The 15,844-nt window shown below is 42.2% G+C and overlaps 1 protein-coding gene across 3 annotated transcripts in view; it reads right to left on the bottom strand.

Annotated features, from left to right (window-relative positions):
* Positions 1-2,922: 2,922 nt before the first annotated feature.
* Positions 2,923-15,844, bottom strand: part of LOC115132964 (anoctamin-4-like) — a 50,684-nt gene continuing 37,762 nt past the window's right edge. For all 3 annotated transcript variants that reach the window (XM_029665715.2, XM_065021535.1, XM_029665717.2), the window contains 13 exons: positions 13,843-13,983; positions 13,396-13,560; positions 12,182-12,218; positions 11,864-11,975; positions 11,700-11,757; positions 11,062-11,159; positions 10,821-10,963; positions 7,236-7,388; positions 6,774-6,921; positions 6,548-6,667; positions 6,342-6,450; positions 6,035-6,238; positions 2,923-5,631 (listed from right to left, as the gene is read on the bottom strand). In XM_029665715.2, coding sequence (XP_029521575.1) covers positions 6,047-6,238; positions 6,342-6,450; positions 6,548-6,667; positions 6,774-6,921; positions 7,236-7,388; positions 10,821-10,963; positions 11,062-11,159; positions 11,700-11,757; positions 11,864-11,975; positions 12,182-12,218; positions 13,396-13,560; positions 13,843-13,983 — 1,476 coding nt within the window. In that variant the 3' untranslated portion in view covers positions 2,923-5,631; positions 6,035-6,046. The remainder of the gene's footprint in view (positions 5,632-6,034; positions 6,239-6,341; positions 6,451-6,547; positions 6,668-6,773; positions 6,922-7,235; positions 7,389-10,820; positions 10,964-11,061; positions 11,160-11,699; positions 11,758-11,863; positions 11,976-12,181; positions 12,219-13,395; positions 13,561-13,842; positions 13,984-15,844) is intronic.

Raw genomic sequence — 15,844 nt, 5'->3', positions numbered from 1 at the left:
TTCGACTCTGTCAATCACAACATTCTTATTGGCAGACTCAACAGCCTTGGTTTCTTGGTTTCCCTTTCCTGCTTCACCAACTACTTCTCTGATAGAGTTCATTATGTCAAATCGGAGGGCCTGTTGTCTGGACCTCTGGCAGTCTCTATGGGGGTGCCACAGGGTTCAATTCTCGGGCCGACTCTCTTCTCTGTATACATCAATGATGTCGCTCTTGCTGCCGGTGATTCTTTGATCCACCTCTACGCGGACGACACCATTCTGTATACCTCTGGCCCTTCCGTGGACACTGTTAACTAACCTCCAGATGAGCTTCAATGTCACATAACTCTCCTTCCGTGGCTTCAAACTGCTCTTAAATGCAAGTAAAACTAAATGCATGCTCTTCAACCGATTGCTGCCCCTACCCGCCTGTTCGTCCAGCATCACTACTCTGGACAGTTCTGACTTAGAATATATGGACAACTACAAATACCTAGGTGTCTGGTTTGACTGTAAACTCTCCTTCCAGACACACATTAAGCATCTCCAATTCAAAATGAAATAGAATTGGCTTCCTATTCGCAACAAAGCATCCTTCACTCATGCTGCCAAACATAGCCTCGTAAAACTGACTATCCTACCAATCCTCGACTTCGGCGATGTCATTTACAAAATAGCCTCCAACACTCTACTCAACAAATTGGATGCAGTCTACCACAGTGCCATCCGTTTTGTCACCAAAGCCCCATATACTACCCACCACTGCAACCTGTACACTCTTGTTGGCTGGCCCTCACTTCATACTCGTCGCCAAACCCACTGGCTCCAGGTCATCTACAAGTCTCTGCTAGGTAAAGCCCCGCCTTATCTCAGCTCACTGGTCACCATAGCAGCACCCACCAGTAGCACATGCTCCAGCAGGTATATCTCACTGGTCACCCTCAAAGCCAATTCTTCCTTCGGCCGCCTCTCCTTCCAGTACTCTGCTGCCAATGACTGGAAAGAACTGCAAAAATCACTAAAGCTGGAGACTCTTACCTCCCTCACTAGCTTTAAGCACCAGCTGTCAGAGCAGCTCACTGCACCTGGACATAGCTCATCTGTAAATAGCCCATCCAATCTACCTCATCCCCATACTGTATTTATTTATTCTATCTTGCTCCTTTGCACCCTAGTATCTCTACTTGTACATTCATCTTCTGCACACCCTACCATTCCATTATTTCATTGCTATATTGTAATTACTTCACCACCACGGCCTATTTATTGCCTTACCTCCCTTATCCTACCTCATTTGCACATGCTGTATATAGATTTTTCTACTGTATTTTTGATTGTATGTTTGTTTATTCCATGTGTAACTCTGGTACAGAGTTACACATGATTTGTAATGTTTTATTTGTGCTTCTCATTACAGTTTTTTGGGTGTTTTATTGTGTGTATAATGTGTATATTTATGTTTATATTATACAGGGCACATCTTCCATGTTAAAATAAAGGTTAAAAAAATAAAATAATACAAAAAACATTCAGCAAGAAGGAGATGTACGTTTGGAAAGTAAACAAGTCAATTAACAGGTTAGGTTAGCAGGAGCTTGTGAAACAAGACAAATACATTAAAAGAGATAAGAGTTGTTATGATGGGTCTGCATTAGCAAATTTAGCCAGATCTATAAATGTATATTTATTCACTTAGATTTTTAACATGCTTTGAAAGCTTTCACGTTTGACATTTGATCCTAATCTCTAAATGATATTCAGTTACATGGTGCAAGAAAAGGTCAAACATGATTGGCTATGAAACTATTAAGCAGCATTTCAAAAGGTTTGTCTTAGAGTTGCAGCACACACTAAATGATTGTTTATTTATTAAATATGGAACTAATTTCATAATTTGTTTTTATCATCAATTTATAACAATTGTATGTGTTCTTTCAGAATGAATTCATTCGTATGGCCGGTGGACCTATTAAAGTGAGGGGAATAAGACTCTTGTTGTGACACTATTTCCTAGAACAGGACTGGTAAAATGGTGCCATAACATTTCATATAAACAGAAATGGATTCCATAGACAAGTCAATAAATAGAACGTGGTACCTTTGACACAGTTTCTTGTGTGGGGAAGGTGAAGAGTGGTGCACATAATTGCCACTTTCACTGGGACAAGGGCTGACAGATTCACTCTTAAAAATGGTCCCTTTTAACGCATTGGGTGCACGCATTGGGGTCACGGTTTGGACAGGATGAGAGTAGCTTTCCACATCATCAACCATGTTATTAGACTACATTATTATCTATCCGCTGTTACAAGGGTTGTAGGTGCACTTAAGTGTGTGTGTGAGATGGAACAGGCTGCTGTGTCGCTCCAGGCAACCAGTGAGTGGTTCTTTCTCTCCCTGTAGCAGGGACAGAGGAAGACAGTCATACATCTAATCTGTTTGTGCAAACAGCCTGCGAGGAGGGCTCTTCATCAGCAACATTAGGGCCGACAGCTGGGGCCCTGACATTCAAGGACGTGCACCATGGCACTGTTGCCACGGGAGTGCTGAAATCATTGATGACATATGATAAAAATACAAGACCATGTTAGAAACATCAGTTGTGTGTTGGTGCTTTCTGTTGCTCAAAGGGCCTAAGCATTATTCTGGCAAAGCTCTCACTGGGGTTGGGAAATGCCTGTGGGACCATCACTGTGTGATTCAGGTGTGCTAGAGCTTTTTCACCCTCACATTGAAGTTCCAGATCCTGACAAAATAGCTTTTACCCGTGAGCCTTGATCTTAGGGTATACACATTTGACCAGTATCAAACCCAAGTTGTCTGTGGTAGCTCACCGAGCTATAGCCTTAGAATTAGCTCTAGGAGCTGACATGGGTTTTCAGGTATCAGGCATGGTTGATCATGGTGCAAGCAACATTCAAGGAACCACACAATGCACAATTCAATTAAAATCTGAAAGTCTATATTTGAGAACTCCTATTAAATGATATTGAACACCAATAAGTCTGGGTATAACATGAGACATTGTGTTTGATGTCGGAATCGTGGCTGAGACAGACTGGAGTGGTAGACTGAGTAGTTCTGCATGAATAAGTATTAGAAAATGAGTTGGATTAATTAAAAAGACTAGCGAGGGATACACATTTGACTAAAAAAAACCCAGACGGGTCAAGGAACACTGGTCACTGGTCTGAACGAAATGGATGAAAACTCAAATGAAGCTTACATCCCATCAAACAGGAGCCTGTACATATAAATATAATCTATTCATTCATTCTATGTTCGCAGGTCCCTACCACTTTGTATTGGACATTTCTGAAAAAATACAGGATGTGAGGCCATGGCTGATATGATCGCAGATTCCCAGGATAGCCTTACGCAACTCAAAGCCGGTGTCAGGGATAATCCTCTTAGAGGAGAACATTTGCCTTAATAGGAAACAAACACGCCATGTTTCCCCTCCTGTTTTTCATTCTCATAATGGAGAGTTTACGTGTGGATGTGCACCCTGCGCTAACTCCTCCACCACACCACAGTAACCAACCTGAAGGACATGGCACTGGACTACATAGAATTTATAGCCTCCAATTTATAGCCTCCATGTACAAGAGAAAGTAAAACATGTGAACAGTAGATTACAAGCATTTTCCAAGGGTCAGGAGGATTTAGCATGCTGATGTGATTTCCAACAGCTTCCAGCTCCACATGTATCAGTTCCAGTCAAGGTCAGACAGACTAAGAAGGGATACTTTATGTAACCTCAGAATGGCTTTATAATGCTCACACAATATGACCATAGACAACATACTGTAAAAGTGGTTTTCATATAACATACAGAATGGTTTGGAACTTCTCAGTGGCATTACAAAGCCATTTTCTCAGGCGTCCAGGGTCAAGACGGGTGTGATGGGTTGCAAGATGGGTGTGATTCCGTTGTCAAGACAATCAACTTCCACCAAAATGCTGTCTCTCTTCAATGACATTCAGCCAAGAAATTTCCCTCCAACATTTGTGTATTTTGTGCTCAAACAGGAACATGCGATTTCTGCTTGAATCCAGCCCTGTGGTTGCTGCTGAAAAGGCCTTTCAGTGTGCCAACACGACCTTGACTGGCCACTTCAGCCATCTTCTTGTTTTGTCTTATTAGACCCCTGAAAGTCAATCATGAATAGGAGCTGTAACAGTTTTAAATGACGTCTTATCCTCAATGTAACTGTTACCTATCACAGAAAGGGATAACAAGCTAGTTCACCTTGATAGGCTGTTATAGTGTCAAATGTGTGAAACGAGTCTGACAATTCCTACGGATATGAAAGAAAGTGGTCGATATTGAGGCGGTGCTTGGGGAACCAACTGCTGCCCTTGGCAAAATGTGTATTTCTATTACATAGACGTGTAGACACTAGGAATTATATAAACGTACAGGAGAAAACTGCCAACGGTAGAGAGCATTTAAATAAACATAAAGCTTTAAGGATTTGACAGATATTTTACACCAATAATGGTGTAAACCAAACAAGAATTCCTCCAGGGACACAAAAAAACACCATACAATAAACAAAAATAAAGATACTTCTCATCTTCAAAGTATCAGAACATGACTGTGTTTATCTTTGGACACCTGACAAAAAAATGTGAGAACTGTGCACCTATTCCCTTCTCTCTCTCATTGTTGATGCCTGTGGCTGCATCAGAAGATAGGTGTATTGGCGCCCCTTGGTGGCCAAGTAGGGAACTGCAGAGGGGGTATCAGGTGTTACCACACTAGACACTAGAGGCAGACAGTAGCTACAGTTACTTGGTGGGCAGCCTCTAAACGAGCTGGAGGAGACATCAGTGTTAGTGATGCATACTGTGCTCTGACAACCTGACCTACCCGCTAAGGATGTGCTAACCGCCATGGAGATTCTCGTAGTGGCACATTCTGTCAGATGGAAACATGTTGAAACGGTTTTAAAATGACAGCAAAGTGCAAATGGGACAATTACAAAACCGGTTTGTAACAAATACACATTTTTATTACTCTTATTAGTATCCATTGTAAAGGAAGGCATTGGATGTCTGAGCAGTCTGCGTCCACTAACACAGATCTGATGGAACGTTTCAAAATAACATTGTAAGCAGCACACAACGTAAGCAGAGAACATGGCCGAAGGTTTACAACCTTGTAAAAGCCATTGATCATGATTCCTCATGAATTTGTCCTCAAAATGAAAAGGCTAGGATTGTAAACAGGGTTTGTCATTCAATCGCACAGATGACAGAATATTTCTTTAAGTTGTGACAACAGAACTGCAAAAGTTCGTTTTTTTGTGTTTCTTTGAAATCTACATTCAGGTTTTCAAGAAATGTACAGTTGAGAGTCCAAAGTGGAAGGAGCAATCTGGGGAAAAAAAGTAGTAAACCCATTGTAAAATGTTCCAACGTATGTCCTCTATTTTCCCCCTCACCCACTGGCCTCTCGGATTCAGAATGACGTACAGTTTGTTTGAACACCATGGTGAGGAGCATGCTGACGGTCCTCTTGGGGGCGCTCACCTGGTCCAGTGGGAGACGCAGACAGGCAGGACAGTCCCTGGCGTGCATGCAGCCAGTTCTCTGTCATTCCCACTCACAACACCACCAAGCAAAAATTGACACCAGTATGACCTGTGGAGTCATAGAGAGAGTGTCAGTAGATAATCACAACAGTAGTGGAACTTCTAGACAACAGGAACAAAAGGGACATTACTTTTTTATTTTATTGACTTATTTCCCTTCCTTGCACAACCTGGTCCTACTTATTTAACTTCCTTGCCTTGGTCCCTTGTCGTCCCGTGCTTCAATTGGCAAATCTTACTTCGATAGCTGATGTGTGTTGAGCGTTCAGGCATAAAATGACAGCCGTGCTTCACCCAGATGAGTGGTGCTACATCTTGGTCATACAGGTGAGTTATTCTTCCTATATATAAATGTAATTCCTATGCGCCACACTCTGCAGCCTGCAAACTGTTATAGATTGCCTGTCTGTATTCTGTGCTGGTCCCTTCAGTGCAGTGTAGTTATTTATCACCTGCTTGTGCATTTAGAGCAATGCGTTATGATGGGCCCTGTAATTCTTCTTCTTCTCGTTCTTCTCCTTCTGCAGTCTCTCTAGCTCGGCCTCGTACATCATCTCCTGGATCAGGTACTTCTCCCGCCGCATGCGGTCCCGCAGGTCCTTGGGCAGGTCTGGGATCAGGTAGGCGATCAGGTTCTTGATGGTGAAAACCATGTGCTACAAAAGAACACAACACCAATAGTACAGAAATTACAAAATGTCATCTCGGCTGAATATTGTGTTATGGTTTTGTTGAATGGAATGAACTGTACAAACTAACCTCGAAGACTATGATGAAGGCCAGTCGTGCGGCCAGGACATGCCAGAACTGCAGTGTGTAGGAGTATGGCTCACCGGGCGAGTCTGGGGGCTCTCTGTAGTCACGGTACCTGGGGGGTCAAGCACAGGGTCGAAAGGTCAAAGGTTATGGCTTTTCTGTTCAAAAAACCCAAACATACCAAGACTCTCTTTGGTCACCAAACCTACCTGCAGTACTTCACTGCTTCTCCAAACGTATCCGATCCATCTGTCCTGGGCACCGAAGTGTTCTCAAAATCAGACACTCTGAACATCGATAGACTGGCGTTCACATATCCCATCATGCACCTGGACAGGAAACATTAAAATGTCAGTGGTTTGACGTTGTGATTCCAGAAAACATGTCAAAGGCAGACACTTTGCCTGTGTGGTCACTGTGGTCAGGCTCGCTCACCTCTCCCCGGCCCGGCCCTGCCCGGCACACGGGCCGTACTTGTATGCGTAGACAAGGCGTGGGATGAAGTCGGAGGTGACAGCGATGACAAAGGCGTTGGTGATGACGGACAAGATACCGATGCCCTCTAGGATGCCGTACCAGATCCCTGGAGAGAAAATAACAATGTTCTTGCTCCGATGCAAATGATTTATTACAGTTCACCAGCAAGCAGCCTGTCAGGACTTCTTCAAAGAATACTTATAAAGGGGTTTGAGAATGATTCCAAAAGTATAAAGTATAATAGATTTGCCGGCTAAAATCGTCTGTCTATGCTGAAACTAATGAAATAGGGTTCCATTGAGTGAAAATAGCTGAGGCACGATTGTTGGCGTAAAACAATTACGTCTATATGGCATGTTTTGCGTTCCTTTGAAAATGGCCCTACAGTAGGGGATTGTCAGACCGGAAGTTGAGCCTAACCTATGTCTTTGGCTTGAGAGGGCAGGGGTCTCCGCCACTGGGTGACAAACTTGTAGGCGTCCAGGCGGATCTCGATGATGTTGTTGAGGAGGGCCAGGAGCGGGGCCAGGGGGAAAGCTGCCACAAATATGGTGGTGAAGCCAAACTGTAAGACTGAAACACACAGACACAGGGAGTAAAGCGCCAGTAGTCCTATTCAAAACCCCATTCAAAAACCCCATTACATTTTGTACAGATGGCCACCCCAAAGCCATATTCACTCAGAAAGGGCAATATGATTTGAGGTTATACCATTCAATGTCACAATTGTTACTGTATGTCAGTGCGTGTGGGCATTTCACAGGACAAAGTTTGCCATTTGATTTTGTGCTTCGTGAAGAGCCTCGCCAAGGAAGTCACAGACGGTAGTACATCGAGCGAAATTACAAATCAGCATTCAAAAAGCCTACAGAGACGCCACATAATGGATCTATGCAGCATGATGGGTTAAAATAGCATTATGGGTTAAAATAGCATTATGGGTTAAAATAGCTTTATGGGTTAAAATAAACAGTGACACATGCATGTGGACATAGCTGCATGCAACCACGGAATCCTAGCCTAAGCGTTACACTGATCTGTCACTGTCATAAATGTCACGGTCATCTGACATTGTCACACATAAATCTGTCTACACCAAACACATGTAGGAGAAATGCTTCAAGTAACCATTGTGTGATTAATACATGGCATGTGCCTGCTTTATGTATACTTCACATAATCATACTTAAAGGACAACTCCACCCCAAAAACTATCTTTTGGTATTAGTTTCATTAGTGCATTGTTTTGCCAAAATGTTTTGCTTGTCAGCACTCAAGTTTTCAAGATACGTAACTTTCAAAACACAGAAATCATCCCCGTATGGTGCAAACCGCAGCATCATATAATGCAAAATGCATCATGTAGTGATGATTACTGTATTTTGAAAGTTACGTATCTTGAAAACTTGAGTGCTGACAAGCATAACATTTTGGGACTATGTCAACAATGGACTAATTAAACAAATACCAAAAGATAGTTTTGGGGCAGACTTTTCCTTCAATATACACGTGGAAAATCTATGTAGACGTTAATTATTCACATTTACCAGCATTCATGGTAAATAAATGTAAACATGATATATACAGTACATGGCTTGTATATAATGGTTTACATGAGCAAACACTGTACGAGTGCTAGTTTATGGTTGACCTTCGACCTCCAGCTCCCCAGGGGGGCAAAGAGTATAAATCAGTCATGTAGGTCAACGTATTCTAGAATGTAACAAGAGCAGGTTAGAGACCTTACTGTCCAAACATGTTCCGGTTTTTACTCAACAGTTCTTAAATATCAGACTGTATTAGAGGATTATAAAAGAGTGAAATGATGACGTTTCAATAATGATCTCTCCTAGTTAGTGAAGTTGGCAGAGGCTGCATGCCATTTTAGAGGATGTCATTCCTGTAAAGGTGAAGAGCTTACAGATTGATATGGACATTTCACATGGAGAAATGCATAGCATTATACTTCAGTTAACTTTTCAATAATGACATCATACCCAGGTCATAACCACTCATTCTTTACACCAGTGTTTTCTTGGTAAATTACATTCCCGGGTCATTTGTGATACTGGTATAAATTGTTAGAAATTCTGTATTCTTATGACAGGTGTTTTTAGCCTTATGTGGGCCCTGTGACGTTTAATCTATGAACTGGCCACTTATTCAAGTAGGCTGTATTTCAGTCTGGAATCTCTCAGACAGAAAGGTCATTTCCACCACCCAGAAACTATCTAGGTTAATCAACCCCCTCTGAGGTGATCTATAGTCATCAATAGACTGTAGTCAGGTGTGTTATTGTCTTGGCAGCCTGGAGAAAAAGTTGCCACTAACACCAGCACTTTGTCCACCACAGAACCAGCCCCTCAAAGAACACTGTTGTGCCCAGTGGAAATCGGTTTTCTATAGAAGTAATTAGATCCTTAGCTAATATTCATGGCCTTTCTCCTCTCCATGTGCAGTTTGCCTGGCAAAGCAGAATATGATGGCAAGGAGCGCAATAAACATATTTGGCACATGCATTCATGACCTAACTAGTAAACAACATTTTGTTCTACAGTACCTTTCATGTTCACTGCAAGCAATCAGGTAATCAGGGAAAAATGACAACGGAGTTGGTGTCCCACATCTGACCAATAGGTTCTCTCAACTTATTAACAATTTACATTACACTACTCTTATTACTGTTGAATTATTATTGTAAGTGGTGCAAAAATAATTGTAATTAGTCATTGCTACACTGTACTTACTGTTACGTCTAGGTGCTGCTAGGGTTAGTTGTGCTGCTCTAAGTTGGAGTGTAACAATGAGTAATTAAAATTCTTGTAACACTGTACTCACAGGAATAACTACAATGTACTCACAGGAATAACTACACTGTACTCACAGGAATAACTACACTGCACTCACAGGAATAACTACACTGCACTCACATGAATAATTACACTGTACTTGCAGGAATAATTACACGGTAATAAGAACCCCTTGTAAAGTGTTACCCAAATTGTTTAAGGAAATGGTTCACCCAATATACACATGTACCTGGATGTCATAAGGTGAACGCACCAATTTGTAAGTCGCTCTGGATAAGAGCGTCTGCTAAATGACTTAAATGTAAATGTAAATGTACATTGTTTTCCTTACACTGTAAGACATCTAGAGATAAGGTTAGACATCAATCCATCCTTTGGTTTTATATACACAATTCCTAAATTCTAACATTGTTGTTTTATTGTCCAAAGACCAATGTAACTCAATATCCCCAAAATTAACATGTTTAGCATTTCATGTCTAAATCATTCCAAAGTGTCTACAATTGAGCCATTTCTAGTCAAAGCGTGTGAACATAACAAACAGAACAGTATAAGCACCACTGATGGGAATGGGACAAACAGAAAGGGGATCTATCGATGACAACACCAGCACATTTTTACACCCATCTTACACAGAGGAGTTAGCTATGTTTTCTGCACTTGTGTATTAACTGTGTACAAGATGATGACGGCAATGACTCTCAGTGTTCTCAATGCAGAGCAGTGGCTTACTTGGTTGCTCACTCAGGTCTATATCGCTGGAGCCACACTGATTTCTTCTGATTGGTCAATTGATTGATAGTGAGATAGAAATTATTTGCATTTTAAAGTAACTGTCCAGTGTTTCCAGATTTCTATGGAATATAACCTAGAACTAATTACAATTTTTCATCCAAAAAATGGTACTTAAGTATGTTAAAAAGCAGCTTTTTTGTATTGGAACGTTGTAGCCCAACAACAGAAAGGTGTGGGTGTACACTGGTAATTAAAAAAATATATATGAGTAGACCAACTGATTGGCCAGGAGGATGACATCATCCTCTATGTGGAAATAGCAAGCATTTTTTAAACGGTCTGTTTGAGGTGTTTTTTAAAAAGTGTTTTCCTCCAATTTATGCTTTGGCCACAAATACGAGTATAGGATGAGTCATTGGACAGTTGTTTAAACGTGGCCTCAGGGTCAAAGGGCACATACTCATCTCCAGGTATTCATCAAACAGTCCGTAGGCATTCATGGGCTGCAGGTTGTAGTCCCTTTCCCACTGCGGGAAGCTGGCCTTGGCGTTGGGGCCGTGCTCCTGCCTCAGCCTTCGCCGCGTCCACCAGTTCTGGATCAGCCTGACAAACAAGCAATTATAAAGTCACAGGGGGTGACTGGTGGAGATGACACGATAGGCGCTAGTTGCGTCTAATTGGCTAAGCCAGGCCATACTCACGGGTAGCCCAGCTCCATGAAGTTGTTCCAGGTCTGCTTGAGCACCATGATGATACCCATCTGCATGCAGAGATCTATCAAACAACCACTGGGATGGCACTACACAGAAAGGGGATACAGTGCCGACACTTTATTCAATCATAACTCTTCAACTAACTATCCAGTAACCCTAATTATCTGGTTCATAACACAGAGGTTTGAGTGAGAATACTGTCTTCCAAGCTACTTTCCACTTAATCTGGGACACCCAGAACAAATTTTGGGGGTATTTGCGGCATAAACTCAATTCAGTTCTGGGCGGAGACGTGTTAGGAAATATACTAAAGAGACTAGTGAAGTCTCCACCCCTCTAAACTGAAACTCTCAAACAGTTTCTGGCAAGTCCACGGGACAAAATGTCCACTCCATTTCCTAAATTCGAAAGATGCGAGCAACTGCGAAATTGTGATGTGATCAGCGATGAAAAATCGACGTACTGGAACAAAGTTCCTAATTCGTAGTGGCATCCCACAGTCGGTCGAACAGATGCTACTACCATTTATGTTATGTGCATCTGTCCACGAGAGTACTTTCCACTATTAACCTTTCCACGTTGAACACATTTCAAAAGCCCAATGAAAAACATACAAGTTCACTCACCTCTTCCAGTTTCCAGCGGTTAATGAGGCGGATATAGGCTCCTGGCCGACCAGTGAACCTGACAAAGGTGGTCACATCATTTTACTAACTAATCTCTATGAAATATAGTGTGAAATATAGCCGGGTATTATGATTTAAACCATGAAGTAGAGATGTTTCCTCACCTGCCCAGGAAAAAAGCTATGTAGAAGGTAGAGCTGTTAAGATTGACAAACTGAAACAGGAACATCTTCAGGGTGAAGCTGTTCTCCCACTCGGACTCAGTCCTCGGCTGCTCTGTGGACACAGAGCCAGAGGGAGAGACAGAGAAACAGAAAGAGGGAGAAAATAGAGAATAAGAGAGAAAGAAGAATAAAAGAGAGGGCGACAGAAGGAGAGAGGGTGTGTATAAAACCACAGCCCCTGCATTATATTGACTGTAATTACCTCTGAGGATGGCATGTTACAGCATGAGGACTGATGGAGGAACAGTTGTAGCTTACCTAAATTGGTGAGCAGAAGGGCAACTTTTTCATACAACTGAAAAGAAACAAGGTTACCAGTTAATAGGGTTTGTTTTCTATGACTCTCTTGAATCTCATGCGGTTGTAGCTAAAATCCGATACGTCATGACATTGAAGGGCGTTAGGATCCATTTTTATCAACATTTTGAGCACAACTCTAGTTAACTGAATCAAAAAGCGCCACATGACATTGGGGTTTTACCACTGATAAGACATTAATATACACTGAGTGTACAAAACATTAAGAACACCTTCCTAATATTGAGTTGCACCCCCCTATGCCCTCAGAACAGCCTCAATTCTTCGGGTCATGGACAAGGCGTCGAAAGCGTTCCACAGGGATGCTGGCCCATGTTGACTCCAATGATTCCCCCATGAATTACTGGTAGTGGATCTCTACTCCAAATAGCTTGTTCCATCTCATCCCACATATTCTCAATTGGATTGAGATCTGGTGACTGGGCAGGCCACTGCAGTAAGATGAATTCATTCATGTTCGTGGAACCATTTCTGGACAATCCTAGCCTTGTGTCATGGGGCATTATCCTGCTGTTAAAAATCTATTTGCAGACAGATACACTGCTGCCATGAAGGGATGCACCTGATTGGCAATGATGTTCAGATATCCTTTGGCATTCAAATGTTGCTGCACTTTTATCAAGGGGCCTAATGTGTGCCATGAAAACACACCCCACACCATCACCACTAGGCTGCAATGTTGACACACACCAATGTGAAAAAGCAGGAACCAGGATTCCTCAGACCAGGCAATGTTTTTCCAATTCTCCAGTGTCTTCGTTGCTTAGCCCATTGCAAACGCAGTTTCTTGTTTTTAATGAAAGAAGTGGAACTCTGTAAGGTTGTCGGCTGCCATACCCCATTCGTGTCAAGGTATGACGAGTTGTGCATTCTTTTGTGCGTTTTTGGGCACCAATGTTGTACTGGACTATCAGTTGACTAACTGTAGCACGTCTGCTGCTCAGCACAATTTGTGTCAGCCTCCTTTGTCCCCTTTCATCAATTACCCGTTTTTAACCACTGGTTTGCCAGATGTCCTTTTGGTGGAGCAGGTGTTCCTAATGTTGTGTACACTCAGTGTGTGTGTGTGTGTGTGTGTGTGTGTGTATATATATATATATATGCCACTTTTTTAATCTCATAATCCTAAATGCATTTCTCAACAAAGCCCTTACCACATTGAGGAGCATGATGATGCAGAAGTTGATGCACACGGCTGTGCCGGTGGTTGCCACCTGAGAGTTATTCCTGATGAGAGCCCAGCCGAAGGCGGCAAAAGTGCTGACTGTGATCACGCGGTAAATCACGATGCCGAAGACGGCAGCGATCACCACCAGGATCTGAGTAGGTCAATAAAACATTCTGGTCAGACACACCGATAGCAACAAGGCAAATCTGATTGATAGCTCACTGGCTTGTGTTGGCTTGCTTGCAACGTCACAGTGGTGGGTTTGATTCCTGCATGGGCCACTTACTGAAAATTTGAATGAATTCAAACAAAATCCAGTGGGAAACTGGTTTTGTGGCAAGCACGAGGCAACATGCAAATCATTTGAATGAACCTGTCCCTACTCAAATGAATTTATTATGAAATATTCACTATACCTACTCCAGGGACTTACCATAAAGAAGATTCCAGAAGCTGAGACGATGAGTCGGCTGTACTTGTCTGTAAAGGCCTGGTATGGCTCAGGTTTTCCAGATATGGGGTTCATCCTCTCCTTTTTGGAATATTTGGCCTCAAACTGGGGGCGGATTTCCTCCTGCAGCACACAGAAAGCTGGCTGAGCCACAAACGCTCCCAGAATGTTCTGCAAACGTCTGCAAAATGTTCTAGGAACGTGATCATGACACGTCTCCTTGGCTTTCTTGAAACAGCTGTAGAACGCATAACTGTGGGTATTTCAAGAACACAGCAGAGTGCCATAACCAAGGTTGAACATTTTCCTGGTGTTTTACAAATGTTCCATCCCGAGAATAAAACCACTTTTCTCCCGAGTAACCCAGTACTTCCCACCAAAACTGGAAGTGTCATTCAAAGTGTTTCATTTTTGGAGTGTGGACTGTGTCACTGTATTATGTGGACATCGCTCAAACCATGACGCTGGGAGAGAAGCTGTTATGCTGGTGCAGGACATGCGGCCTACAAAGCTACAATTATAGGCAAGTAAATTTGATTGAAAAAAATGTATGTAGTAAGGCCTATTTTACATTTCTATAATTAGTAGGCTTACACCTATATATACACAACTTTCATAATATTTCCCCTAATGTTGTGTGACGTGTGTATTAGCGTATAACCCTCCCTTTTGGTAATATTTAGATATGTGCAAAACTGGCAAACACATTTGGAAGGAAAATAAGTGGGCAGAATGTATATATTTTTTATTAAATGTAAAACCCTTATTTTAGAAAGGGGGTGTTTAAAAAAATATATTACATGAATGTACCTCAACATAAAAATAATTGTAAAAATTCTGTGCTCCATACTGAGGTGGGCTGTCTGTCCTCAATGTGAGCATTGAGGATTGATCATGGAGATACAGCGGGGCAAAAAAGTATTTAGTCAGCCACCAATTGTGCAAGTCCTCCCACTTAAAAAGATGAGAGAGGCCTGTAATTTTCATCATAGGTACACTTCAACTATGACAAACAAAATGAGAAAAAAATCCAGAAAATCACATTGTAGGATTTTGAATGAATTTATTTGCAAATTATGGTGAAAAATAAGTATTTGCTCACCTAAAAACAAGCAATATTTCTGGCTCTCACAGACCTGTAACTTCTTCTTTAAGAGGCTCCTTTGTCCTCCACTCGTTACCTGTATTAATGGCACCTGTTTGAACTTGTTATCAGTATAAAAGACACCTGTCCACAACCTCAAACAGTCACACTCCAAACTCCACTATGGCCAAGACCAAAGAGCTGTCAAAGGACACTAGAAACAAAATTGTAGACCTGCACCAGGCTGAGAAGACTGAATCTGCAATAGGTAAGCAGCTTGGTTTGAAGAAATCAACTGTGGGAGCAATTATTAGGAAATGGAAGACATACAAGACCACTGATAATCTCCCTCGATCTGGGGCTCCACGCAAGATCTCACCCCATGGGGTCAAAATGTTCACAAGAATGGTGAGCAAAAATCCCAGAACCACACAGGGGGACCTAGTGAATGACCTGCAGAGAGCTGGGACCAAAGTAACAAAGCCTACCATCAGTAACACACTACGCCGCCAGGGACTCAAATCCTGCAGTGCCAGACGTGTCCCCCTGCTTAAGCCAGTACATGTCCAGGCCTGTCTGAAGTTTGCTAGAGAGCATTTGGATGATCCAGAAGAAGATTGGGAGAATGTCATATGGTCAGATGAAACCAAAATATAACTTTTTGGTAAAACTCAACTCGTTGTGTTTGGAGGACAAAGAATCCGTCTTTCGGATGGGACGTTAAACGGGTGTCCTGACTCTCTGAGGTCATTAAAGATCCCATGGCACTTATCGTAAGAGTAAGGGTGTTAACCCCGGTGTCCTGGCTAAATTCCCAATCTGACCCTCAAACCATCATGGTCACCTAATAATCCCCAGTTTACAATTGGCTCATTAATCCCCCTCCTCTCCCCTGTAACT

Source organism: Oncorhynchus nerka, linkage group LG8 (assembly GCF_034236695.1).
Source record: "Oncorhynchus nerka isolate Pitt River linkage group LG8, Oner_Uvic_2.0, whole genome shotgun sequence".
In the NCBI taxonomy this organism is placed as follows: domain Eukaryota; kingdom Metazoa; phylum Chordata; class Actinopteri; order Salmoniformes; family Salmonidae; genus Oncorhynchus; species Oncorhynchus nerka.
The sequence above is the reverse complement of the archived record's forward strand: the minus strand, read 5'-3'. Positions and strand labels throughout refer to the sequence as shown.